General features: G+C 45.6%; 1 protein-coding gene across 9 annotated transcripts in view; it reads left to right on the top strand.

Annotated features, from left to right (window-relative positions):
• plekha7b (pleckstrin homology domain containing, family A member 7b) overlaps window positions 1-27,879 on the top strand; it is a 90,433-nt gene that overhangs the window by 19,402 nt on the left and 43,152 nt on the right. For 7 of the 9 annotated variants that reach the window (XM_080844012.1, XM_080844010.1, XM_080844009.1 and 4 more), the window contains exon 4: window positions 24,621-24,704. In XM_080844012.1, the coding sequence (XP_080700138.1) occupies window positions 24,621-24,704 (84 nt within the window). Of the gene's footprint in view, window positions 1-17,540; window positions 17,840-24,620; window positions 24,705-27,879 lie in introns of those variants that run through there. The other 2 variants (XM_080844005.1, XM_080844014.1) reach the window with 2 other exon arrangements.

Here is a 27,879-nt window from a genome sequence, read left to right as displayed (position 1 = left end):
CAATGACTCCACTTACATAATTCCATTAGTTACAGTGAGACAGGCATGGAATGTGTTTATGGATTTACACTTAAATGCCTTTACACACTTTAATGAACACACACCACACACACACACACCACACACACACACCACACACACACACCACTGCCCTTCAGTCTACAGATTAATTTGTCTCACTGTCCACTGGTTTGTGACCTTACCACACACACACTACATTACATGTCTAGATTAGTTTTCTCAACAATCAAGCCATGCTCAGCACTACCTCCTAAAGTGAATTGAGGAGCGCAGCATGTGATTGGTGTGACAAATGCTGCTGACTTGCATAGGCAGCTGTGAGTGAGAGAAATGGGAGGGAGAGTGCCTGTTTGGAGGGGAAATGACTGAAATTGCACGCTGTTTCGTTAGCTTTCCCTTTTTGAATAATACATCAAAGGGACTCTCTGAAAAACCAAGGACTTTTTTTTAAACTGTTGTAATAAATGTATTCCACGTTTGCCTAAGTGTAAAAAGCACTTCCATGATACAGTGGCCGTGTTCACACCTGGCATGAACATGCGTCTTGGGTGATCCGATCACAAGTGGACAGCTCTAAACACAGGTGTGAACGCACCCAAGATGCATTGAGATTTCATCACTTAGACCACATTCAGAGATGGACTGGGCAGCATATGGCCACATTCTTTTAGCAGTGGGTACGCAAATATGTCCTGGGCCGCATTCAAGGACCGGCTACTCAACTGATGTCTTCTGCCTAAGCGGAAGTACATACTCAATGCTGGATTTGTCCACAATGTCTGAAAATGTAGCTGTCTTTTTGTGGCTTGGGTGACACGTGTTAGAGCGCTGTTTGGGGTTGGCATAAAGGGGAGAGGTGCCTGTGCTGGGTAAAAGGATTGGGGCGACGTGACGTGTTGCCCAGTGTGAACATCGCCAAGGCGGATTGACACATGATCCGGATTTATCTCTCTCCCTCGCCCTTTTTTTTCTTTTGCTCTGTCCACTACAGATGCAATCAGAGGCCAACGCACCAAATAGGCCCAATGTCTGACAAGTGAACTCAACCCCCCCCTCTCACTCCCTCTAGCCAGCTGGTTTTCCTTCTGACCAAACATCATGTTCAAGACCAAACACTATTCAGATGATAAAGCCTGTTTACTCTATTCAAAGACAATTCAATATTAACTACAATAACAAGATAGAATTAGCTTGCGGTAGCCAACGACAGGAAAAAACCTGCTTACAGCTGTCCACTTGTGATCAGATCACCCAGGACACATGTCAATGCCAGGTTTGAAGAGTCTCAGTGATGCTCACATTATATGGGACGACTGTGTAGAGGATCGGAAACAGAAATCTGAACATTGCATAATCAGTAATCTTATTGTTCAGCCATTTTCATATTGTTGTAGCACTGGTTTTATAAACTTCCAGTTGAGCATGTAGTTTATTTGTACATTTTTTAAAATATAGAAATGCACTCTCAGTTGGAGTGAGGGACCATTTTAGCTAGATGAATTTGAACACATGTCAAGGCGAGAAATTAAATGTTTCATTATGTACCTTGGGAACAGGAGAGGAGTGTAGTCCATCTGCTTTCTGCCAGTTATGTTGGCAAGCGTTAATCACAAGATCAGGCCCATGTCTGGTTGTGTATTAATGATTAGTCATGATTGATTGATTAATTAACTGTTTGATCTGTCTGGAATTTGTTTTGCGAAACATGCACTCATCACAGAGGATAAAGGGGGCGCATGGCATAGCACCTCATGCCCCATAGCAGGAAGAGGAACACTCAGAACACGTAAACAAGACCTTGCTGATTAACTTCAAACAGTCTCTTCCACCATGTTTTTGTAGTGAGTCACCTCTGAGGCACGTTAGGTGTTCGACAGGAACTGAACTAAAACCTTGACTTATCTTTGACTCACTCAGTTACTTCCAAACTAAAAAACATCCTGTTTCCAATAGTTCCTCTTAGTTACTAGACAGCCTGTGGCAGGCAAGTTATGACTTTGGTTTGTCCTGCAGCTACTATTGTCCAGCTCCTGTGTTTGTCTGTCTGTCGGTTCCCTGAGCTGCTGGCTAACGAAGCACTAGTTGAGTTCACAGTATCCATTAGCCAGAGCAAGCGGCCGTGGCAAGCCCGAGCCCCAACGTTTGCCTGGGGTAATGAGAACTGCAGCACAGATTTCAGTGATCCGGCTGGGCGCTCCCTACAGATTAGCTGATCCCACAACATCCCGAAGAGCTGACTCAGTCTGCAGGAGAGAGAGAGAGAGAGAGTGTGTGTGTGAGAGAGAGAAAGAGAGAGAGAGAAAGATAGAAAGAGAGAGAGTGGAAGAGAGGAGAACACAGCCAGCACAGAGTTGATCTGCAGTCATAAAATTGGTGTGCATGTCCCCTGAGGGTTTGTAGAGGTTTTCTGAATCAGAGTTGGCCATGGAGGTGAGAACAGCTGAGCTCAGCGCAGAGCAGCAGATTTCATATCATATAGGTGTTTGTGCGAGATGGATGCAGGGACATAGAGATAGATAGATGGATAGATGGATAGTTATTGAGATGGGTAGATAATGATCAGGACAGATTGATATCAAATTGGACAGATAGACAGAGCGATGGCTGGATGAATATTGATGGAGATAGATATCAAGATGAGGGATAGATATTGAGATAGATAAACATGTATTGATTGATTGATATTGATTACTGATTGGTTGATAGGCTGATTGATTAATTGATTTTAAGATGGAAAAAAGATGGATAAGAGTGAGAGATTCAACCCACACTCACTCCAGCTGTTAGTGCACAATAAACCTTTCCACCAAATGGCAGTTAATGTATTCTAGTGAGAATGCAAGCATGCATTCAGTGTTAGGGGAGCTGGGTTTGATGGATGGACAGGGTGCACAGTGCCTGTTGCCAGTGTATGCCGTGGAGAGCACGGGGCCTCCCAGTCCAGACCGCAGACGGCCAAGAGCATCCCCTCCCGTGCTGACCCTGCCTCACAGCAAGGCTCAGGGCTTTTTCTCCCCCCACATGTCTGTCTAATCTGTGGTCGGATTTGTTTTATTTGCCTGGCAGATTGTTCTGTGGCTTTGTAGCGGGGAGAGCGAGGCACTTAACATATGTAACCAGGGGTCCCTCTGTAATAGAGTTGTTGAACTATAAATGGATTACTTTATGCAAGCTGTCTGTTTGTGGCTTGGGTGACACGTGTTAGATTGTGTTTGGGGTTGGCATAAAGGGGAGAGGCGCCTGTGCTGGGTAAAAGGATTGGGGCGACGTGACGTGTTGCCCAGCGTGAACATCGGCAAGGCGGATTGACACATGATCCGGATTTATCTCTCTCGCCCTTTTTTTTTTTTCTTTTGCTCTGTCCACTGCAGATGCAATCAGAGGCCTCTGTCATGACGGCTGTGAAGTGCTAAGGTGGGGGGCAGACTACTAAAGGGGATTATCCCCCAATGCAAGCTGATACCTCCGGGCCAGGCCATACACAATGCCACCACAATGCATTGTGTCATGTTACTATATCCTCTTATTTGCCTGTAAATCACAGTAACGGGATTCCTCTTCTGTGTCCTGCCTGACAAGGAAAAGGGAGCAGGGAGTGAGGACGAGGACACACTATCGCAGCCTGCCAGTTCTAAGAGGAGCGTGTTTGTGTGTGGAGCAAGGTTCTAAATGAGGTGAGGAACTCAGAGTGGCACCTCAGACAGGCGGAGACGCCTCGCTGACATGAGCGATGTGGCGCTGGCAGAGCACACTGCTACAATGAGGTGCAGTGTCCTTCAGCAACATCTCTCAAAAAAGAGACAGGCAGGATATAAAGAATATTTGAAAAAAGCAAAGGAAAGGATGAGGGGAGAGGGGAAAAATAGGATGAGAGAAAAATGAGAGGAAAGGGGGGAAGGTGAAAAAACTGTGAAGGTGAAGGAAAAAAGAGGAAAAGCATTGAGGGTGGACAGAGATGGATGGAGGAATGTGAGTGGATGAAAGAATGGATCGAGAGATGGGAAAGGCGTTAAGAATTCCCATGAGTGAAGAAAAGATGGACAATGGAAGGAGCTGGAGTGAGAGGGGGGCAGGGAGGCATCGATGAAAAAACGCACACCTGCGGGGCTCTTCCAAACAGGGCTGTCTCCACAGCATCCCCGGCTCATCACCCCGGTCCTAGCAGCCTCCATCATTACATTAGAGCATGTTAAACCAGCCCATCCATCCATAATAGACAGCCACCCCACTCTCCCTGCTTCATTGGCTACGCAAGTCAGGACCAAGACCTTTATTGTTTCATCAGAATCTAATGAAGTGATTCAGGTGGGATCCAGAGCCTGCCAGTGTAGCTCTTCATCTGCTTAGAGTGTGGGGTGAGGTGGTATGCCCTTGGGAGCGTCCTGACACCTATCCGTTGGCAGGAGGTGCAGTAGTGTGCATGTGTGCCTCATCTTGTGAATGGCAAGGTTTCATTTATGGTTTACTTTTACATTTACGTCAATACTTCAGCAGACGCTTCTTTCAGCTGCATTTCATTGGGACTTGGGATGCTGAACAAACAACGAAACAAAACAATAATAAACTGAGTGATGGTTCAACTCTCCCACAAAATGGGATTCCATTCCCAGTGTGTCGGCTACATTTACACCTGTCCATCTGCAGTGTAATGTTGCAGGTTGGGGATAAACTTGCTGCTGGAATGTGATGCACCAACTAACAGCATCCTCTCTCTCCCCTCCCCTCCCCTCCCCTGTTCTTCCTGCCCCATGCTCTCTCAGGCAGCTGCCGCCACTGCTCTGAGGCTGGCTAGATTGGATTGGGCATTAGTGTGGAATACATTGATTATTTTAATTGACCTGCTCACCAGGAGTTCCATTTTGACTCTGCGATTATTAATAGCCTCGGCCAAAAAGAACTTTCAACTTGAGCACACACTCTGTTTCTTAATTGTCTCATGGTTTTCATGCTGGAGCAGCTCTCTCTGTTTTATTATGAGATGTTTGCAAACCCTGTCACGGAATTTTCCGGGCGGCTCCTGAAAGTTACGAAAGCCCTCACGTACCACCCCCCCTCCCCCATAGCTTGCAGTCGTCCTGAATGACGAGTGACAGGCCCATGTTTGATTTTCTTTCTGCTGCTGTTAGATTGAAGGGATCAGAGTTGAGGCAGATTACCAAGATGTGAACATATGCAATTTGTGTGTGTGTGTGTGTGTGTGTGTGTGTGTGTGTCTGGTGTGTGTGTGTGTGTGCATATGTTTCTGTGTGTATCGGGTCAGTGGAGAGCCGCGGTCCTCCACAGTGGCTTGTCATTGAGACAGAGATCACATCCACAGTCTAGCCACCTGACACCTGACTGCAATCTTTAAAGGAGTCACTCGGAGGACAGACCACTTTGAGGGGCTAAAATGATTGACAGCTGCATGGAAGATGATGGATGCTCCTGCATTGGGCTGAATCTGAAGTTATGCAGGTAGGGCAAATATACACTGTGAATGTTCTCTCTTTACCTACAGCTGACAGATCTCCTGCAACACTGCAGCCAGAGAGAGAGAGAGAGAAAGAGAGAGAGAAAGGACAGAAAAAGATACAAAGAGAGTGAGAGGAGAAGAGAAACACAGGGAATTGCACCTTTCACCAACACAAGGGTTTCCGTCTAATGGATCGTGACATCAGCAGCAGCTGTAGAACAAAAATGGCTGCTCAGGAGAATGTTTTTTTTAGACAGTGCACATATTGCCTTATCCCCGTTTGAAAGGTTGCCCTCCTCTTGCTCTCTGAACGGCGCTGCATGAGATTAAACTGCATGTTTGATCAAAACTAAGAATTAACACTTCAGTGCCAAGTGCATAGCATTTTGTTAGCCATTTGTTTCACATGAGGATCTTGGAGGAGACTGTAGTCCTTTCCTAATTCCCCTCTGATACTGATTTGACTTGTGACTTTTGCTCGCACTGGGAGTGGTTTTGCCCTTGTCTCAACACTGGGAAGGATACAGTCGGACACACTGCAGGAATTGATATTCTGTTGTAGCAGTATATGCGGCTCGCCCACATGCGGTCAAGTTTGATTTTTTTTGGGTCTTTTTTTGGGAGCCTATAAATCAGCCTTGGGTGTGAGTTAGCGAATGTCCTACGGATTGTCCGGTGCATTATCAAGACACAGTGCAGACGCTTTATGTCCAGTGTCTGCCAAAGCGCACTTTAGTGTGGGCTCTGTGTGTGTGAAGGGAGCCGCTCCCGGTGTAAATCTGTTTTAGTACTGCACAGGCTTTTATGTTGTGACAAGTCTACTTAGGTTTGCAGGGGTAGTATCATTGACAAATGCAGCTAGCTCTGTGTGTGTGTGTGTGTGTGTGTGTGTGTGTGTGTGTGTGTGTGTGTGTGTGTGTGTGTGTGTGTGTGTGTGTGTGTGTGCGTGCGCGCGCGCACATGTGTCTTTGTGTGTATGTGTTTGCAAGTGTGTGTGTGTGTGTATGCATGTGTGTGTGCACATGTTTGCTTGTGTGTGTGCAGAGGAGCTGCCCAGCTCTCTGCCCTTTTTGTGTCTTCCCTGAGAATCATCAGTGAAGTGGAATTAAAACATTCATAATCTGGAGAGATGAGTGGGAACAGCACTAGGAGCTTGTAAGCATGGACCACATGAGTAATCCCCTGTCCTTCTCTGTAAACATGGTTGACCAGAGGGCCATCACATGTCAAGAAGAAGCGGCCATGTCCAGGATGTGTTGTACTTCCAATGTTATTCAGAGGAAGAAGTTTTATTTCAGTGACAACATTTATTTTGAGTTTGTTTTAGATCTGGGATGTCAAACAGAATATTGAACCATTGATGTATTCTTGTGGTTGGTCCCCCAAAGAGTTAGTTTATTTTCTTTTGATAAATACTGAAAGTGCATGCTGTCTAGTGTTACTTTTTAATTTAGTCTTAAGTTTAGTCTTTTATCAAATTTTAGTCAACTGTAAATTGGTGGATGTCGAAAACTAGTCGTGGCCAATTGGGAACGTGCGTACTTGGCTTGCTGCGGCACAAGTTTACTGTATATCTGTGTTTTGCAGGGAGGGTAACATGCACTTTTGCAATTTTGATATTTCCTGGATTTAAGTAGCAAGCATAGCATCGGCCATTGAAATGAATGAGGGTGGTACTTCCTCACCCTCTCTGAATAATACCTCCAGGGTCATTATGATATGCTCAGCACAACAAGATAAACACAGGGTCAGTCTCAGTCACTCAATGACAAGAGACAGCCCCTTTCTTAGCACAAGTTTTTGTTAATAACATTAACACAAATGCAGTGATGCCTGGTCTTGTTTACACTGAGAAGCCCAAGTGTTAGTTACTTTGTGCTCATCTGCTGGGTATAGTTGCCTATAGCATAAGCTGTTGCAGACTCACATTTTATCAGTGTAATGATGGATCCTGTAGACTGTAGCTATTCTCAGGGAAGCCTATGAGAAGAGTAAATCATGAAATTAAACTTCGCAGACTCTGCCTTGGTTATTTATTATCTTTACCCTCCTGTATGAGGCAAGAGTTTGGATAACCGCACAATTTAATTAGAAGGCCAAATTGATTGAGCACGTCTTAATATTTCTAAAGGTCAGCTATCTGGTGGGAAATAAACAACAGGTTTATTTTGGCAATCCAGACAGGGACAGCTCTCCCTCTCTCTCTCTCTCTCTCTCTCTCTCTACTTCCCTTTTTTCATTAGTCCTTGGACACGGTTTAATTTTGTTACATATTAATCCAACTTACTCCACTCCATTTACGGCCCTATTTTGCATTGGGGACAGAAACATGTCTACACCAAGATATAATCAGGTTCCGAAATTATAATCAGGGCCCGAAGTTATAATCAGGGCCTGTCATGTTTGTGGACTAGCTTAGCTTCGGAGAGACATTTACCTCCCATAACTCCCCCTTGGTGTGCCGTGACGGGGTCTGATGGGTAGGAGGGGCTGAGCTACAGGAAGTCTGTGACCTGTGAGGAATGTCTGGCTTCCTGCATGGCCAGCGGTGGTTGGATGGGAGGGGGTTATGCTGCGTCCTTGTGTCTATGGGGCTTTGATGTAGCACACTGGCGGATGCCAGGAGTCTCCAGGAGCTGGGGAGGTGGGTGGGGGGGTGACGGAGAGGAGGCGGGGGTGCGGTGCGGTGCAGTGGACCAGGGGAGGGCTGTATCGGAATGCGGCTGAGCCTGCTGACAAATGGATCAAAGTGCGCATTTAACACTGTCCTCACGCTCAGTCATCCCATCTCTCTCTCTCCTTCTCTCTTTCTCTCTTTCTCTCTCTTTCTCTTTCTCTCATCACCCCCCCCCCCCCCCCCCAACGCATACACACACACAAATACACTCACTCCCACTCGCTGCACTCTGTTCATTTCTGCATGAGTCCAGTAAACAGGAGAGTGTCATTCTCCTCACGTTCTGCAGGGCTGACGGTGACTGCATCTCATCTTCCAGCTCACTCCTCCCACTCTTTCTCTCTCTGCTCTGCTTTCCTGGAAAACTTACTTGCCTTTAGGGGGAATCTCCACTGTGGTGGGGACATGGGCTGGGCTGGGTGGGGTGGATCCTCTTGAACTATGATCAATTTCAGCCCACACTGTTTCCTTGCTCTGCACAGCTGCATAGTCCCCCCTAACTGTAAATATCTGAGGTCCTCCTTCTTTGTCATGTCGAGTTATTGCGCCGTCGACGGGCCTGTATTTGATGAGAGCACATTTTCTTTGCTCGAATAGTTTACGATGGTTTTATGCCTTCCAGCTAGCCTAATGAATCTTTTTGCCCAGTTTGTGCTGTGGTGGCGACCTTGGTCCTTACCAGTAATGGCTGAAGAAATAGCCTTGCGAAGACACACACACACACACACACACACACACACACACACACACACACACACACACACACACACACACACACACACACACACACACTGACTCTCGCTCTCTCACACTCACACGCACACACACACAATGGTCTTTAGTTACTATCCTTTTCTAACCAGTTAAAGTTAACAGTCAGATGGTGAGAGAATTAGGGTCAGCATTTTGTATGCACATGTTTAATGTGCATGTGGTTTTATGAGCATTTGCATTATGTAGCAGGTCTGTGTGAATGTTAATGGGGATTTACTTAGTTGGTACATATATTATGTATACGGTGGTGCTTGAAAGTTTGTGAACCCTTTAGAATTTATAATACTTCTGTGTAAATATGACCTAAAACATCATCACATTTTCACACAAATCCTAAAAATAGAAGAGAACCTAACTGAACACGAGACAAAATTATTATCCCTGGTCATTCATTTATTGAGGGAAATGATCCTTGTGAGTGTGAAATTAGAGTAAGATGTTCTCAATCAACGGGATGACAGTCAGGTGTGAGTGGGCACCCTGTTTTATTTAAAGAACAGGGATCTCTCAAAGTCTGATCTTCATAACACATGTTTGTGGAAGTGTATCGAGGCACAAAGGCGATTTCTGAGGACCTTAGAAAAAGTTGTTGATGCTTATCAGGCTGGAAAAGGTTACGAAACCATTTCTAAAGAGTTTGGACTCCACCAATCCACAGGCAGACAGTTGTGTAATAATGGAGGAAATTCAAGACCATTGTTACCCTCTCCAAAAGTGTGTCAACCAACAAAGAAACATAGAAAAATCTGAAGGGTTCAAAAACGTTCACGAACCGCTGTTTGGGTGTGTGTATGTGTGTTACTACGCTGAAGAGTGTTGGAAACGACTGCTCCATCCATTGTTTTAACAAACGACACAAAACCCAGCTACTAAAACCTCACACACTGTACTCGCATGCTTTACTAACGTGGATGAGCTTGGATGAGAGAGAGTGTGTGTGTGTGTGTGTGTGTGTGTGTGTATGTGTGTGTGTGTATGTGTGTGTGTGTGTGTGTGTGTGTGTGTGTGTGTGTGTGTGTGTGTGTGTGTGCAGCAGCAGTTGTGTGTGTTCAGCTACCATCTTTTCGCGAAAAAAAAAAACGTTTATTTTACAGTCACCTGCCAAAACGACTTCTAATGAGTTTGTTGCCATTTCGTGATTTCCGCTAAGAAAAAAATTGTTCTTCACGCAAATGCGCAGCAACCCACCTTCTGACTTCAAGTTTCAATGAGCTTCCGTTACGTTACATGACCGGACTACTTGCGGAATGATATGAAAGATGTGAATTACATGCAAAAAAAAACGTTGCCAATGACAGCGGTCATAAACTTTTCACAGCAGGGAATATCAAGAAATTACAAACCTGCGAACGCAGACATTTAACACACATATGGCCCATACGAATCAACGGAACTTTTGGAACATTCTGAAGAGCAGTATAATAACGTGTACCCCCGGTTGAGAACCACTGACCTAGACCATCCTAACAGTGTTCACCAGGGTATCGGCGTTTGATCATGTTTGCGTGTTCGTTTTAGCATGCATGTTTTATGTATGAGCAGGGATGGGCTTTAAGAAGTGAGCTTTGCGTGTTTTTTATTATTCATATATAGAGGTTGGCTTATGCTTATACATTCGTAGATGTGTGTCCACATACATGACCATGTTGTTTATTCGATTTCAAATTTGTATAGATTTTTGTATGCATGCAGTTTCAGTTTGTGAGTATGTGTGTTTGTGTGTCTGAATATGTGTGTATGTGTGCATATGTGTTTGTGTGTGTATGTATTTGTTTCCTCACCGTCGCCCCTGTACTTACATGTTCATATGCATATGTAGCGAGTGTTTTTGAGCTTTGGGTAGCTGTGTGTTGCCGCTGTCAAAAGCCTGCCTGATTGCTTCATCTGGCCGGGCTTCAGTGAGATCCCAGTGAGGCCTCAGCTCTAGACACTCCGGACTCCCCCTGCAGTGCTGGAGCTGGATTAGAGGGGCCATCCGGGGGGCCCTCGCCTCCACCCGGCCACACTGCTGTCTGCTCGAGGAACTGATCCACTCTGGATCCGAGCTCATACAAGATTCACCCTAGCTTGATCCGGGACTTGAGTCTGATTTACAGCCACCATGTCAGTGTTGGAGAGCTGAAAAAGTGTGGGTTCTTCTGGGAAAGACGTTAACATTCGTCCTCATACCCTCTGTCTCACACACCCAACCTTGCCCCTGTCCCCACCTCTGCATGGGAAAACACTGCGCTGAGAGTGACCTCAAAGCCTTGTTTGATTTTTCTTGGGTATTGTGTTAATTTCATTATTCCTTGATGTTTCGCTATAGATAATACAGAGCCTAAGACAGACGCTAGCTCACCACGATTAACACAGCCAATTTGATTTGGCCGTTCGACACATGAACAGGTCTGTGAATATTTTCTTCCTTTTCAATTCTGTCCTGTCAGCACTCACAGAGGTAAATATTTCCCCCTGACCAATGTAATAAATCCCTACACAGCTCCTTTCCTGCTGACATCACCCCCTTTCCCAGTGTGTACGCAGGAGGTTTTCAGTGAAATTGAGCTTTTCATTTCTCCCCACGTACTAAGTGATGTTTGCTCACCCACCTCTCTATTGATTCTTGATTGCAATTTGCCTCTGTGGTTGAATTTGTAAAAATACCTTCCACCAATACTGATTAATATTTGATGTCCTGATAAAATTCCTATATTGATGTGTTGTTGATGTGTTGGTGTTGATGTTTCCAGATTTGGCTGCATCAGAAGCACAACTCTCTCAGGTGTAAATACATTTTAGTTTGATTTTTTTACTTCAGCCTTCACTTTGGTTATGGCATTTATAGTTTCATGAAATGAGGGAGAAAGTTGCAGAGGGGAAAGTGTAGCATCTAAGGCTGGTCCCCACCATTCCTCTGTAACAGTCTTCCTAATGATGCAGCAGGACCAGCTGAACCAGACACAAGGCTGACAATATTAGCCATTGGTAATTTTATTTATTTGCTACTTCAACATGTCTGGACGTTGTTTTGCTCATTGTGTTAGATCAGCATGTCCGGATTAAAACATCTCTGTTTTGTCTGGCATAATCAATATTCACTTTTCTCATTTCCCGCGGGATATGACAATCTTATTTGTCAGGCTGTGCTAATAGACATCCTGGGGGTTTGTTTGAGACCCCGCGGCTCTGGGTGCTCCTTATTACCTCAGCCAAATGGACAGCAGGTCGAGTGAGAAAGAGAGTGAGCTTCTCGTCGGTTAGCTATGCAAGATCACCGCACATTGCTTCTTTCAATTACTCTCAGCAAACCGCCCAGCAATCAAGATTGAGTGTCTCATTCTGGGCTGGAGAATTGAATTCTGAGGGTCGGAATGAGCTGCCTTGTCTCTGGCTGGTGGTGCAGAGTGGTGTGTTGGCATGACTACAGCCTGAAGAGCCAAAGATGCCGTGTCTGTCCCCGTTTCACTTTTCACTTGATGTTAGTGTTCTGTTATTTTTTTGCTTTTTTTTCATCTACTGGTGTAGAATGGCAGTCTCAGCGAGAGCCATCTTTCCACCTTCAGACTAGGTGAGAGATTAGAAAAAAAGAGATGAGATGGTCTTTTCTTTCTGGGGGGGACAGGGCAAAAGAGGCTGAGGGTGAACTGGAGTGTGATTCCGCTCACCTCTGTGAGAGTGTCATCACCCTCTCTATTTAAAGCCAATCCTCAGCGAATGGACAGAACCTGCTTCCCAGCATGCTCCTTGGCCCGTGCCCCGCTCCTGCTCCCACTCCCCAGCCCAGCCCAGCCCAGCCCAGCCCAGCCCAGCCCGGACACAGCTCTTTGATGTCTCCTATCTGAAGCACGTGGAGCTCGGTCCGCAGAAAAGTCTTTGGCGTGCATAAGTCGGGGGGATATCTAGCGGTGTTCAAGGGATGTCGGCCCCCATAAGCCACTGGCTTTCAGGGCAGTGGGCCATAGCTGAACATTTCTGCTGTACAGCCTTTAGAAGGTTCTTGAATTATAATTTTTTTCTCTCTCTTTTTTTATTCGATCGGATGCTTTGTTGTAAATACACATGGGCCCAGTTTCAGGGTACCACAGATGTTCCCTGTCATAGAGTGCATGAAGTACACGTGGCTGCTGTATGTATCATATGGGTTACAGTAGGTTCAGACCTACATAAAGAGTTTAAACAGATTTGTCCTTAATATGTTCATAATCCCATCGTTGCAGGAATGCATTTTTATTCACACTGTTAGTTAGGTCCCGAGCATGCTAAGAGGATTTAGATTTTTGTAGTTTTAATTGGTCCAGAAAATGTGTTGTGATGTCTAGAATGGTGCAGTCTCCAGACAGTAGTCTATTCTCTCTCTGCAGTTCTGTTGATGTAGCATGCGCATTTGTGTGTGTGTGTGTGTGTGTGTGTGTGTGTGTTATCCTCCCACCCTCTTGTCAATTTCTGCTCTTCACATCCTCTTATCAAAGCAGGCCATGCCTTAGCCTCGCTCTGACTGATTCATGTCTAGCTTGCACCTTCGTGTGTGTGTGTGTGTGCGTGTGTGTGTGTGTGTGTGCGTGTGTGTGTGTGTGTGTGTGTGTGTGTGTGTGTGTGTGTGTGTGTGTGTGTGTGTGTGTGTGTTTGTGTGTGTATGTTTGCCCTAACATGCTGGATATATGTCGGAAGTTGTTGAGAAATACGTGATGTTTTTGCTAATGTGGTCCAAACACGGAGCGTGGCTGGCCTGCTGAGCGAGCTGAAGGTGCACAGCGATGCTGGGACAGGAGGAAGGGGGTGGGGATGTTAACTGCACTGAGAGCAGAACACACAAGTTTCATACAATGGAAGGAAACTGAGATTATTTTCAGAGAGTGTTGGCTTTTATTTCCCCAGAAGTGCTTGTGTAAGGGGGGGGGGGGGGGTAAACTGTGCCTTTAGATGGGGCGTTGAGGGAGAATGTTTGATCTGGCTGCTCTGCTCTGCAGGGTTGAGTTGAGTCCACATGAGGGTGACACCCCCCCCCCCCCCACCCTCCCCCCTGATGGCTGCCGATCACATCGACCGACTGGGGCAGGCTAAGCGTGAGGACACAGCCTGGACTTTCCCTGCATTCATTACTTCCTCCTAATTTTGCAGAATTCTGCATCGATCCTCCCTGCCCTTCCCCAAACCTCCACGCCCCATTGTTTTAGATAACTTTAACTTTCCTCAGTCACAGCAAATTGTTGTCTCTATTCATCCCCAGGATAAGTGCCTTTGAACATCACGTCTTCACACTGGTCGCAGGGGCCATAAAGCAGAGGTTTCTGTGAGGAATCACATCAAATCTCCCTTTATAAATATTTAACAGTCAGCTAATTTTGTGCCAATGAAGTATTAGAAGTGCTGATGCCACCATAGTCCAATGGCCCCTTCATTTCCCTGAGGTCTCTGTGAAGACTTGAGTCCCTGGAACTTTGTCAAGAGGGCTCTCTGCGGTGGATGGGCATTTATGTTCCTTTATGTCCCTCTCAGTAAATAGTAAAAGTTCCCATGGAACAAGTTAATATTAATATGAGACACTAAAGAGGCGGGATGGGCGAGTTTTTTGCCTGCGGAAAACACACTCAGGCGCAGCTCGTAAAGGGGGATGTTTGCTTTGAACTGCGGGGCTGACGACTGAGCCTCCTCAAAACTCTGTTTTCAGTTAATTTCCTCCCTGTAGAGCATGTTGTTTTCAGCTTTGGATATGCTGGTACCAAAAAAAACCTAGTCTCTGTGTGTTTCAGTTAAAGCTCAAATGAGTTTTCTTCCAGTGGCGCAGACTGAAAGCCTTAAGGGTATGTTCTATGTTCTCAAGCTAGCATGAAGCATAGCATGTAATACTGCTGAAAAAGCGATAGAAAATGATTCCATAGTGTATAGATGATGAAGAAAAACTCATGGTTTTGGAATAATAAATGTTTACATTGAATCATCAATCTGAAAGGAACTTTACAACTCTGTTTTTGATGGAAGATTCTCAAAGACAACAGAATGACTGCAGATTTTCCATTTGTATGACTTTTAAGTGTATACTCTACTCAAGGTGAACACTTTTCAACAGCACAATAACTTGGCTGCTCAATACAACAATTGTACAAGGTTTTTTTTTTTTTTTTTTACAATAGCCAAATATAGCCAAGATATTCTCTGATGAGAATAATTGCTTTCTTCTGTGTTATTTTTCATTGGCCCTTCACTTGCACAGCTGAATTGGATGTGAATGTTTTGACCATGTCCTCTGTGTTTTTAGTTGATTTTCTCCTCAGTTGCTCTGCTACCAGGTCTTTTTTGTTGGGCCAGTACTGTTTTTGTCTGCTTCCTGCCAAGTTTAGTGAACACAGTCTCGAGCCTCTGTTCAGCTAAAGCCTCTCCTCCTATCCTGGTAGTCCATGCCTTTCACTTCAGTCTAATTAGCTTCCAACTCTTGTGCCGGTGAGAGCTGCAGATCTTTTGTGTAAGGAAGGCACTGTATGTGTGGTGTTGTGAGTAAAAAGTGCTGTGTAATAATATGGGGGGGGGGGGGGGGGGGGGCTGATTTATGCTCTTTCACGGCCCTCGATGCCAGGGGCACCAAGGTTCCAATGGGTAGAGTTCTCTGTTTATCTCTTTGAGAGGCATGTTTGGGCCTGATGGTGCCATTTTGTGCCAAGTGCCCTGGCATTGGAGAGGCATATGCTGGAGTCTTGGCCAGGCTCAAACCAGAGTGGCCACAAAGCAGCGCTGTTACCCTGGAAGGACCCTGTTCACCCTGTGTGTGTGTGTGTGTGTGTGTGTGTGCCAGGACAACACTGTCACTCAGCACCAGATCACACCCCCATGACAAATTCCTCAGTTTTGCCAATAGGGAACGCTCCCCGTGGCTACGACGGAAAGAGCAGACCCTGCTGGTCAACTTGCAGAGTGAACTTCATGTAGGTCATGATCAAGAGGATTGTCTTTGGCCTGAATTGTTTATTTGTGTGTGTGTGTGTGTGTGTGTGTGTGTGTGTGTGTGTGTGTGTGTGTGTGTGTGTGTGTGTGTGTGTGTGTGTGTGTGTGTGTGTGTGTGTGTGTGGAGGTCACGTGCTGTATGTTTTTCACATTAGGGTCGTTTGCATTAAATCTGGTTTAGCATCTTATTGTTGTATTTAGAGAGAAAGAGAGAGAGAGAGAGAGAGAGAGAGAGAAAGAGATACGTTGTGCATAGAGGGCTGATAAAGTACCATAGACTTGAATAAATCCTCACTTGCTTATCTACTTAATGGGCTTAACTTGTGCTCTCCCGCTAATAAGCATTGTTGCAGTAATTCATTTTACATGGTAGACGGACTCAGCTGAACTGTTGGTTTGTGAGCTCTTTGTATTTGCATCGTCTTGCATTCATATTTTCCTTTTTACATGCATGAGAATGAATGAAGCTTTACCTTTTCTGCTGCCGTTTGCACTTCACTTGATTGATGACAACACAATTTCAATTTGAAACCCATGTAGCTTAGATTGGGACTTAAGCGATATGGTTGAGGAACAACATCTTTAATACATTTCTCAGAGCAGGCGGGCAAAGGCATTTGGCAGCTGCTGTTTTAAGTTTGTTTTTATCAGGTATGGCATCTGGTGGGCAGACATTTGATGCCTTCACGGTTTTGGTTTGTCATCTGCTGTGTGTTGATTGTCAGGTACTAAAAAAGCCCTTTCTCTGCATTCTATTTGAAAGTTTAGTACCAAGGCCAAGAGCACACAAGTCCTTCCCTTCATGATTAAATGCTGGTCATGAATCTGAGTCAATATTTGTACTGTGTAAACAGCCCATGCTCTCCTTTTTGGCACACTTACATATTTCCTTTTCACTCCTCCTTTTCTTTCCTCCATGGTTGACTTCATGCTGACGTTGTTCTTAGCAGAAGAAAACAATCATGGCGGTAAAGACAACAATGCCAAGTGGTCCCAAGTGTGTGTGTGTGTTTGGGATGCAGCTCAATACTTTTTTTTTTACAATCGTCTGTTTCCTCTGAGCATGTTGCTAACCGGCTGGAAACACGTTCCACTATCCTCTGCTACAGTGTGTAACACAGGAGCACAGAGGGAGCGTGTGTGGAATGTGATTGGCTGTGGCAGATCCAAACATGAACAGTCTGACCAATCAGGACAAGACCGTTATTTTCCTCTGACCAGGACCAGTGTCAAAGTCATTTCACACAGACAGGATATTCGCAACAACAATAGCATGGTCACAAATGTGTATGCCAGGAAAATATGACAAGCAGCACAGCAATTGGTCCTCTGGCAAACTGGCATATTGGCACAGTAGAAGAAAGAATGTGTTAGTGCTGGACAGACAACGGAAGAACAGGAAAAGGAGGAGCAGTGCGAGAAAGGGAGAGACAGGTGAAAAGGAGTTTATCTGGGGCAGTGGAAAAGGAGGATCTTCCTGTCTTCTCTTTCGGCTATTACTGGCCAATCCTGCCAGAACTGGGCTGTAGTCTGTTTCAAGAGGTGAGTGTGTTAGAGGAGGGAGGGAGAGAGAGAGAGAGAGAGAGAGAGAGAGAGAGAGAGCGAGCGAGAGAGTGAGTTTAGGGGAGGGTGGAGGAGGTGGAAGAGGAGGAGGGGGTGCGGATCAGATAAGCTCTGAGGCAGTCCTACGCTGGGCGTCTGAGCGTTGGATCTGTGATCCTCCCGTCTGATACTTTCCGCTGCAAGCGAAAACTTCGGGGCCGTGGGTGCCTCCTGGGAGTGAGCGCTGGAGATTGGAGTGATCACGCTCCCAACTTATCGCTTTACCGGGATAGCAGCTGTCATGGGAGACCTTGCCCGCGCTCCAATTCAATCCGTGCCATTCCCTTGCCAATGGGATGAGTAGAAGCCCAGGAATGGAGGAGGGAGGAAGTACATAATTGACTGTTCAGCTCCAGGTGAGACAGCTGTGGTCCACTGCGCTGTGTCGCTCCAAGGTGAGGATAGGGGGGAGAGCTCCCCAGGGAGAGGGAGCTCTTCAGTGTGTTTTCCTAGCAGAACAGTGATGTTGTAGCTCCATGTGGGCTTCTGTGTATTTGATTCAGGCTGTTGCCACTCAGAGAAGGGGAAGTTGGACACCCATCCCAGACTCTAGGTGTCCCGGGAAGGGTCCCTGGTGGCTCGAGCCCCCTGTGGCCCCGGTGCCCACATCCTCCACCACCCCCCGGGCTCGGCTGCCAACAAGAGGGGGGCTTAGACAAAACATTTGATAAGGGATTAGACTGAGCCTGTTGTTTGCTGTGTAATTTAGTATGGCACGCCAGGCTGAACCTTGGACTCTTGGAAGTTTGAACGTTCCCGGCGCCACGGGAGGGACTATGTAAATTGGCGGCGGTAACTGTGTTTTGGCCGGCGCGCTCCAGGGGAGGAATTCCACAGCTGACAAAATAGTACGCAGTTGAAAAACGGGAAAGGAAGCGCTGGCGGCCGCTCTCCAAGGGGTCCATCAGATCAAAGCTCGCCGGAATTCTGCTGCGTTCCTCATCGTGCTTTTAAGCAAGCGCTCTCAGTGTCGATTTGAAGATGGCGATAATAAGCCCTCTCCAAAATCAGTTATAGGATCTAGGAATTAATTGAGTTGCTAAGGGAAACCTTTTGATGGTATCCTACATGCACTGTGTGTGTGTTCTGAAATTTGCATTCTAGAGATGGGAGAACCTGCCCCCTCCTAAATCCTGCCGTAGTTCATCTGGGAGTCGGTGTAAACAGTCACTCACTAAACGGGCATTTTAAAAGTGTTTAAAGGGCTGCTTGTCAGTCTCGTTGATTGTTATCAGATGTGGTGGGGACATAAAGAGTGCTTGCTTAATATAGTGCTTGCTATGACTTAAGGGCAAAAGTTACTGAAGGCTCTGACACTGCACAGTGTCAGATCCAAAAAGTGGCACTTAAATCTTTGAGCTCCGCGTGCTGGTTAGCTCAGAGATTTTGTTGCAGTTTTATGGCAGCACTGTGTTTTGAAAAGAGGGAGTTACATATTTATGGGAAATATTGTATAAAAAGCATTAAGCTGTTGTTCAATTAAAATGTGTTTGCAGTTGATTTAAGGACGATGTTTAACACCAATTAGATTGTTTTTGTTGATAGATTATTATCAATATGAGATTTGAGCTGACATCCCTTCCTGGAGTTGGAAATAAGCTGGTAACTCAGCACAGAGATAAGAAGTTATTTATTGGCCTGAGCTGAGAGGTTATGTCACACAGGTCGGAACTCAGTATCACTCTCTCTCTGTTTTCCTTTCGTGGAATGACTGACCAAGGAGCCTAACTACTACTACGAAGGAATGCACCTGTCATGTGACCTGCGCTAGCTGGGATAATGGGTGTAATGTGCCGGTGTGTGTGTGTGTGACCCTTGCCATGGTTCACGTCATGTTTGCGTATTCCCTTTAAGCACGGCCTGCCACTCACACAGAGGCTTCACACAGGAACCCGAGACAGGGGAGCAGGGGAATTGAACCCCCAAAGGCGTAGCTCATGAGGTCATTGTGCCCAGTGTATTTCTGGGCACTGTTAATTAGACAGGCATCGCCAGAAGAGTTTGCCCACTTAGGTGTTTTGGAGCTCTGCTCTTACTGTGGTTTTGAAACAAGGCTTTACTTGGCTCTTTTCCAAAAGATGACTTTATCACTGAGGCTTAGTGCTTCTGTGGGACTCGGCCTCTCTGTCCGCAGGTGCATGACAAATGTGTTGGAAAGGCAGAGTTTGGCCGGGGATGGAGATTAATTGAAGTGTGTGTTTTAGCCATCATGGCCTGAGACAAAGAGCCCACTGGAGCGGAACAAGAGTTAATTTTTCATGTCAGACTTGTGGACGGAGCGAGGTCTCTTTCTGTGCAAATCCAGCGTTGCCAAAAACAAACACGGCCACTGTGCTGGGGCTGTTTGTGCGTTGCACCCCGGTAATGCAGAGAATTCCTTGACAAGTAGTTCGGAAGTAATCCGTCATGAAACAAAGGGGCCAAAGAATGCAGATTCCCAATTAACAGACAGGGGGAGGGAACCTTTGTATGAGACTGCAGCAGCTCAGCAAATTGCACGCTGGCATTGGGAACAGAGCCTACATCTGAACTGAAGGTGTGTGTGTGTGTGAGTGTGTGTGAGAGAGAGAGGTTGTTTTTGACTGAATTATTGTGTGTCTTTGAGAGAGTGACTGGCTGTGTGTGTGTGCTTGTGTGTGTACGGTGAACCAGGGCAAACAATCCTAGTGCCATAATCCCTCTGTGATTTACCGCAGTGACGGTGAACTTTGGAAAACTAGCACTCCATAAATCTCCGGGATGTGATTTTGTCCACCCTTTGATACGCTATGACTATGCAATGTAGCCGGATGTGAGTGAGAGTGAATCATCCCTCTGTCTTCTCTAAAAGGTGCTGTGCTTTTAGGTTTCCCTATTAGGGAAGGTTTCGCTCAGAAATTGCTTTTCACGAGTCACAATTTTTTTTCATATATACTGCTGCTCCGTTGGATTGCTGTTTAGTTCCTCAGTGGCACTCTGAGCTCCAGGTCTATTTTTAGCGGTCACCAGATGTCTTGCTCTTAAGTATGTTATTATTTTTGAACACCCTGTTCATGTCACCTTAAAAAACATATGATATGCATGAGAAAGTAGGCTAAGTATTTAAGGATCTCGGCTGGCCCTCAGAAGACACATGGGTCCCATTCCTGGAGCTTAGCTCAGAACAGCTGTGACAGTGCCACAGTCCCAACTCCCATTCCCACCCTTCACACACACACACACACACCATCAAAATGATGTGTGTGTTGACTGTGTTATCGTGTGTCTTTGGACAAAAGCACCATTCCTTTGAGTGTCAACACTGACTATTTATAGCGGGTCTTAAAAGTGTTGCACTGTGTCGTCCTCCTCTACAGTGAACTACTGCTGTGCATCATTTTCACCACAGTATGCGTCAATCAACCCGAGAGAGGCAGGCTGTGTCTATTTGCTCACATTCCCACATGCAGTCTGTGCTCACTCAGAGATGTCCATATTTGTATCCATCAAAAGCCATTTGTGTCTGTGCAATGTTTCTGCCTGAGTAACAGCCTGTTCTCCATTACCTGCACAATACCAGCGTGCCCCAGACCTGATGCAAGGCACACATCTGCCCTATAGGTACACACACCCTCAGTAAGGGAAGGAGGGGGGTGCACAGGAGAGATAGAAGACTGGAAGAAAATGTGTGTGTGTGTTTGTGTGTGTGTGTGTGTGTGTGTGTGTGTGTGTGTGTGTGTGTGTGTGTGTGTGTGGAGGGGGGCGGGGTGTGCATGTTAACAGCACTCTCGCCGCGAGCAGGTCTGGTTTTTGTACTCCCCACTCAGGAGACAAATGGCTCCTGTCCGTGCCGTGGCTAAGCGTGAATGGAGAGCACGGTGAGGCTCTGTCGGATAGCTGTGCAGAGATAGAGGGAGGCACCACACACTATTTGTCTCCCCGGCTGCCTTGATGGATACTTTTTCCATTTAGCCTCCCACTGAGGGCAAAGATAGGCACCCGTTTGTGTGCTAACCTGCTGTTCTGGGCCTCGTTTCCCGAACGCGCACTTAGCCTAAAAAGCACTTGAAATCGCTCGTAAGAGGATTCCTACGTTGCAGACGGGTTTCCCAACGCCACACTTAGCTTAAGTGTATCTTTCATTGAGAGGAATTCTACGTGTGGTCAGGACCAGTAGTAACTTCACACTTAGCGATGTAATCCACCAGGGGCGTCGTTCGACCGTCGTTCGGAAGAAACGGGAATAAAAAAAAAAAAACATGGCTACTTGAAGCGAGGAATATTTTACATGAATAAAGCTATCTACACAACTTTTTATATGTTTATAATGACTCGGTTTGATCGGAAATGTGCTACGCGACCAATGCAGAGTATTTAGGTCTTGACTGAAGCTTTCAAACAGTAGTTTGATGGCACATTTAGCGCTTATGCCACCACTCCATTGGCTTATATGGTAGCTTCTAGCTAGATGGTTGTATATTATGTAGAAGAAATCCAAACGATGTTTCTGTGTATAGCACATCATGAGAATGTCATTGTTTCACCTGCCTATTCCCATCAAAATAGAAATAAAGAATATTGAGTATTTGAAAATAAAGATTAGGCTATACAAAACTAGTGCATTGCCCGTAGGAATTATGCATTCTGTAGTGTTAGCAGACGTAGGGCTGTTGGGTAGTGTAATGGCAAGACATATTTGCACTCCACATAGGTACAGGTTACACTGAAGTATTATTGTGATGCATGTTTCCTTTTCATTAAGAAATGTGTTAATGGTAGCCTTTTTGGAGAGTTACCAACAAATAAAGTTTGAGATTATGTAGTGGATGCAGTTGAATATACTGTAGATGTCAACGTTGCTGTCTAAACTATAAACTAAATGTCATAAAGAAAGACATTATTTAAAATGAAGTTATGGTTGAAATAGGATCACTTCTTTATTGTAAGGGTAAGTGTAGGGCAAGAATGGTCATGCAGTTGGACTCAAATGTAGGTTAATTTTATTGAATGTATGTAACCTACTGTACTGTATGACTTTGATGATGCTAGCTTTGACAGCCCACTCTCAGACAGATCGTAATAAATGTCCTTACAATGGGAACACAGTTTAAATAGGCTTCTCTGCTGGAGATGGCGTTACTATCCCTGCCCCGAATTTAGTGCACATTGCACGTTCGATGCACGCATAGGCTAGCTAATTTCACAGCAATTAACGTAAACAGGTTAACCTGACGTAAACAGCTCCTAAGAGCTACTTAAGAACTCGTGCACGTTGCGCTCGTGCACCTGACTTTAAGTTGATGGTTGGGAAACGCACGTAAATACAAAGTGCTACTTAGTGTACGATGTCGCGAAAATCCACGTAGGCCGTTAAGATACATCGTTATCGGGAAACGAGGCCCAGTTCTGTGTCCATTGCTTGAGGCATGTATTGTTGTTGATTTTGGAAAATGGTATTTATGTAGATTGTATGTGATCTAGATGGCAGAAACTTAGGGTAGCTGCTTAGGGAAGATATCATTTCCACCCTATTTTGAGCAATGCAGAAATCAGTGCTCAGTTAGCTGAAGTTATTTAGCTCAGTTAGCTAAATCGACTAATATGTAAAGTCCTACACACTGAAAATTCAGTCCTAGTAGTCCATTTATTTATTTATTTTGATTAAAAAGTCAGTGATTCACAAAAAATCTTAAACTTACCCTCTGATTTGTAAAACCACTCAATATAAATGTTCATTCATCTGCACTACATGACACATGGGCCCTTCTCTCAAATTCTACCCATCTGTTTTATGAAATAGGCTCAATAGCCAAGAATTGCCCCTGGCAATGATACATGTTTGATGACCCCTATCACCACAGGGGACACATTGGTCCTGTATTTCCCAGGGCTGTTGAATTTGAACATTGTGAGAACAGAGTCATATTTTTCTCTGCAGGTGAATCATATGGAGTAATGTTTGTATTGTTTTTATGACAATATATGATTTTAGAGATAGGATTTCACATCTATGGAGGTGTATGGAGTGGAATTGGCCTGGTATGCTTAATATGGAGTACACCTGATTAAACATTGATATCTTACTGTTGAACATCGGTATCTTACCTGACAGTATAATGCTTCTCTTCTTGTCAGTGGCACACAAGGTCATTTCCGGATCATTCCAGAGATGGCTTAGTAGACGGGAATGTCTATGATAAACTAGGAATGTACAAAACAATGTAATCATTAGGTCTTAAGAAGGCAGTTGGTTTAGTCTGTTTTTACATTGGATCCTTTTCAATGTTACAGGGGGATGCAAGTCAGCAGAGAGTTACTGTATTCAGACTTGTAAGGACAAGACCGAGTGTGAAGGTTAAGTGCAGCAAAGGGACAGAGCAGTGTGTGTCTGTCCCTGGCGTGCCATAGCAGCTGTCTGTCTGTCAGTGTCTGTCTGTCTGTCTGTCTGTCTGTCTGTCTGTCTGTCTGTCTCATTGCACAGCAACAATAGCACCCAGCTCAGGCATTCACACATGGGCAATCTCCTCTAACCAGTCCTCCACAGGAGGTATTGGACATAGTGCAGTCAGCACAATAAGGCAGCTAGTGTTTATGTGATGTTGCTGCTCACCTGGAGCGTTCCGTGAGGAAGCCTGATGTTCAGACTCGTTCAGCCTCACAAGCGGAACCAATCCCTCGGACCCTGCCAATGCAGCTGTCTGATTGACAAAGGGCCCTTACAGATCTTTTTTGTCGGGTCCCCTTTACTCCACACCGCCGTGAAATAAACGATGGGACCACGTCACAACATTAAGGCTGGTCTTTTCCGCCACAAATTCGCCTCCTGTCCCTCTCTCATTTTAGCCACTGACAGTCCGATGCTTTAATGCTCTAGTTAAAGCGATGAATGACCCCATGTAATTGAAATCAATAAACTTGCAGCTCTGGCTGGGCTTTGTGCTGAGACGCACACTTTTTGTGGAAGAATACGAGGAGGGATTGGCTCAGCCTCAGCCCGGCCACACATACCGCACTTGGCCGGGAAAGTCAGCGCAACTTTGCAAACTTGGTGCCCTCCTGTTGAATGCCCAATCTGATTCCATGCACGTGGCAACACATTCAACACATTTGATTAATGGTGAGGTACTAACGTCATTTTTCTTTCCCTTTTTCCCCATTCTCCTTTTTTTCTCTCTATCTATCTCTCTATGTCTTTCTCCATCTGCTTGGTTTCTCCAGTCACAACCAGAGGACGACCGCCTTCCGGCATCCCGTGACGGGACAGATATCGCCTGAAAATTCCGACTACATCCTGCAGGAACAGTGAGTGCTCCCCCTCTTCTCTCTCCTCTGCAGCAGATAAGCATTCTTACACGTATGCGTGCCACTGTTCACACCAAGGTTGTGAGCTGGAGAAGGGCAGAGCAGACAGCAATCGGGTCCGATTAGAGCGGTTCTGTAGCAGTCTTCCTGCAGAACACTACAAACGCAGTGCTGGACTTCAGGAACTAACCGCAGTGAATGCTGCATTTTTTTAAAGTCTGACCCAGAGGAGAATACTGATCATTATAATGGTAATAACCATGGTTAAAGGATGACAGCCTGACTTCTAATGAACACAGATTTATTCATGACTTTTTCACCAATCCATATAACGTGTGCACATGCCGAACCCCTGATTGCAGTTCCAACGTTTCTGTATTTTTGTTAAAAAGTTATGATTGTAATTGAATTTATGGTAATGAGCCAGCTATCTCTCACATATGCCTTTGACTACGGGCACAGTTGGTGTCGTAAATCTGGCCCTGAACGTCAAAAGATAATGATAATGACGGCTATTATTATTGCTGCACACTGCCTCAATAGGTAAAATTGATGATCCTCAGTTTATAGCCAGAGTAGTAAAGCTGATTGAATTGAGCCATTCATGTCTTGGTCGGTCTCAGAGATGAAACAGCGGGAGTTTGGTGGCGTGAGGGCAGTCATGTTTACTCCTGTGATCTATGTTTGAGTGCTTCTGTTGCTGCCTGCTGTTATGGATGGCTGTCCTTGGGCCATTGACAGATGCACTGCTTGCCATGATTAGATCTCAAAGCAGTTCGCTGTGCCATGATGTGACACATAACTGTCCTCAAGGTGTTAGTCTGCATTTGTGTCTGTCTGTGTGTTTCGGTACGTATTCAGAAGCAGTAACTCAAACCTGTCCTCTAATGCGAGGTGTGCCATAGCGGTGTCGGCTCGTATTCCTCTCTCACCTCTGCGCAGTGCCTCTTCTCAGCCCACACCTCGTTCTCTCGCCGGGTCTCTCTCCACTAAGCTGGGATTTGTACATCATCAGGAGAGCTTTTAGATCGAAGGCTTACATTCTCCGCCATGATTGGGCTTGTCCAATGACTTGCTAATACCTTGAGCGAGTTTAGCGGTGTAGCTTTTTGCATGAACACACAAAAAAAGATTTATCCCCAATCCCTGCCCGTGGAAACACACAAACAGGTTACATGAATTACAGTCACCTCTGTCATCTGTTTTCCCTCGTCTCGGATTAAATCTGAATGCCTGGTAGCACATTTTCTATTTTTTTTTGGTATGAACATTTCACTTGCAGAGGGTGAGGACATGCAGAGAAGATACACAGACAGTCACAGACAAACAAAATTGAACGCTTATGTGAATATAACAAGTGCTTATCAAGAGCATTTTTCACAGGCACGGAACAGGGCAGCCAAATGCTCCTGGCAGGTCCTGATTGATACTGCTCATTAGTGACTGAGTGTGCCAGTGGAGCCTCGCCATATGCACTGGTCAGACGGGAAGGCTTGGGCAATGCCGAGCTTTAGCTTCAACCGACCACTGACGTCTGTGGCATTCCTTTAACCCACTGCAGTATTCTGACTTGCACAACGTCCCAGCAGGGGGCTGGCATGGGGTCTGTGCGGGTAAGGACCTTATCTAAAGAACTGCCACTTTGGATAGGAGAGGCTCCTGCGGTGCCGTTTCCATTGGTAAAGCTGTTTGTGTCTTTCGACCCCGGAATGTTCAGAGGGACACTTGAGAGGGAAGAGGAGCTGAAGAGACACGACTTATCAGAGCTGCTCCATATCTGGTGGCCTGGCTGCTTCAAGGCTGCTATTTTTACTCTAGTCCTGCTTATTTTACTTCATCTCCTACTCCTTCCCTCCTTCCTGCTCTCATCCCTTGCAGGATGAATCTCTCATTCCTACCCTACCACCACCACCACCTCCATCCCCCTCCCCACTCTAGTTTTAGACTTGAGCCCTGCCTAGCAGCTGTGGCATGTGGTGGTCAAGGGAAAAACACGCTGGCTCTGCAGCTATGTCCTCACCCACAAGCTGAATCTCTGTCAGGCCAACCTGAATGCTAATTGTTGCCAGCCTGTGTGTTGTCTCCTGGCACCAAGGAGGCAGCCAGGCATTTGGGAAGTATGCTCGCATATTGTTGTCCACCTTGGAGTCACGAGTAACAGTGAGTCAGTGAAGCCTTGATGAAATTCTGCAGACGCAAGTTCGGTAGTAACCTTGCTAGCTAAAACCAAGGAGATTGTATACTGTGCTACAGTCAGTTAGTTCTGTATGTGTCTCACAGCTGAGGGGTTGAGTATTGATCTGCTGGTTGTGAGGAAGGATTGAAGTGATCATTTGACCTGAATGTGGCCAGCGGTTTCGGCCATGCTGCATTGTCTCCCAAACAAAGGCTGACTGCTGCAGATAGCGGCACACTCTCCCCAGAACAGAGGAGGCCACGCAACTGTCTAAATTATTTACTTGGCAGAAGGAACACACCAGATAACAGTGATTCCCATTACACCAAAGAGCCATCAGACATATCCTAAAGGAGAATAATAGCCCTGCCGTACACAAAACAGCTTACACCTTTATTCTAGAGTTCTCGCAGTGTTGTTTCCCCAAAGACCCTAAAACTGAAACTGTTTGTGAATTTAGAGTTGCTCTTCTTGTGGTAAGGGTCGACAGTTACAGAGAGTCACTGAGTCATGGTGATAATTCATTTCCTCTGATGTTTTGCATTACTGTTACTGTTACTGTTACTTTTTAAGTGTGGACTGGCACTGGAAGAGCCAAGCCTTAATTGCCTCTATCCCCATAACACTGGTGGTACATTAATACTTCAGTTGCCTTTTGTGTAGGGGAAGGGAAGTGCAGTAAATTGTTGAGTCCCTTCTGAGGCTCATTTTGAACAACAGGACGATTTTTATAAAGAATGTGGAGGAGGTGAGACGTGATCCTGCATCAACTGCATGACCCTGTTCTTAATCTTGAGCAAATAATTGTTCAGCTATAACAGTGTTTGCTAATCATAATATTTGAGCATCATTCCGTGGGTTATTTACCGTGTGCTCTATCAAGACTTGCGACTGCAAATAGGGACAAGACAAGTGCAGTAGTCTGAGTTCTATGTGCCCTTGCTCGGGAGTGGCACTATCAAGATGAAGAGGTCAAGCATGCGGCGAGAAGAATGTGGT

The sequence above is a fragment of the Sprattus sprattus genome (assembly GCF_963457725.1).
Source record: "Sprattus sprattus genome assembly, chromosome: 8".
NCBI classification, from domain to species: domain Eukaryota; kingdom Metazoa; phylum Chordata; class Actinopteri; order Clupeiformes; family Clupeidae; genus Sprattus; species Sprattus sprattus.
The sequence above is the reverse complement of the archived record's forward strand: the minus strand, read 5'-3'. Positions and strand labels throughout refer to the sequence as shown.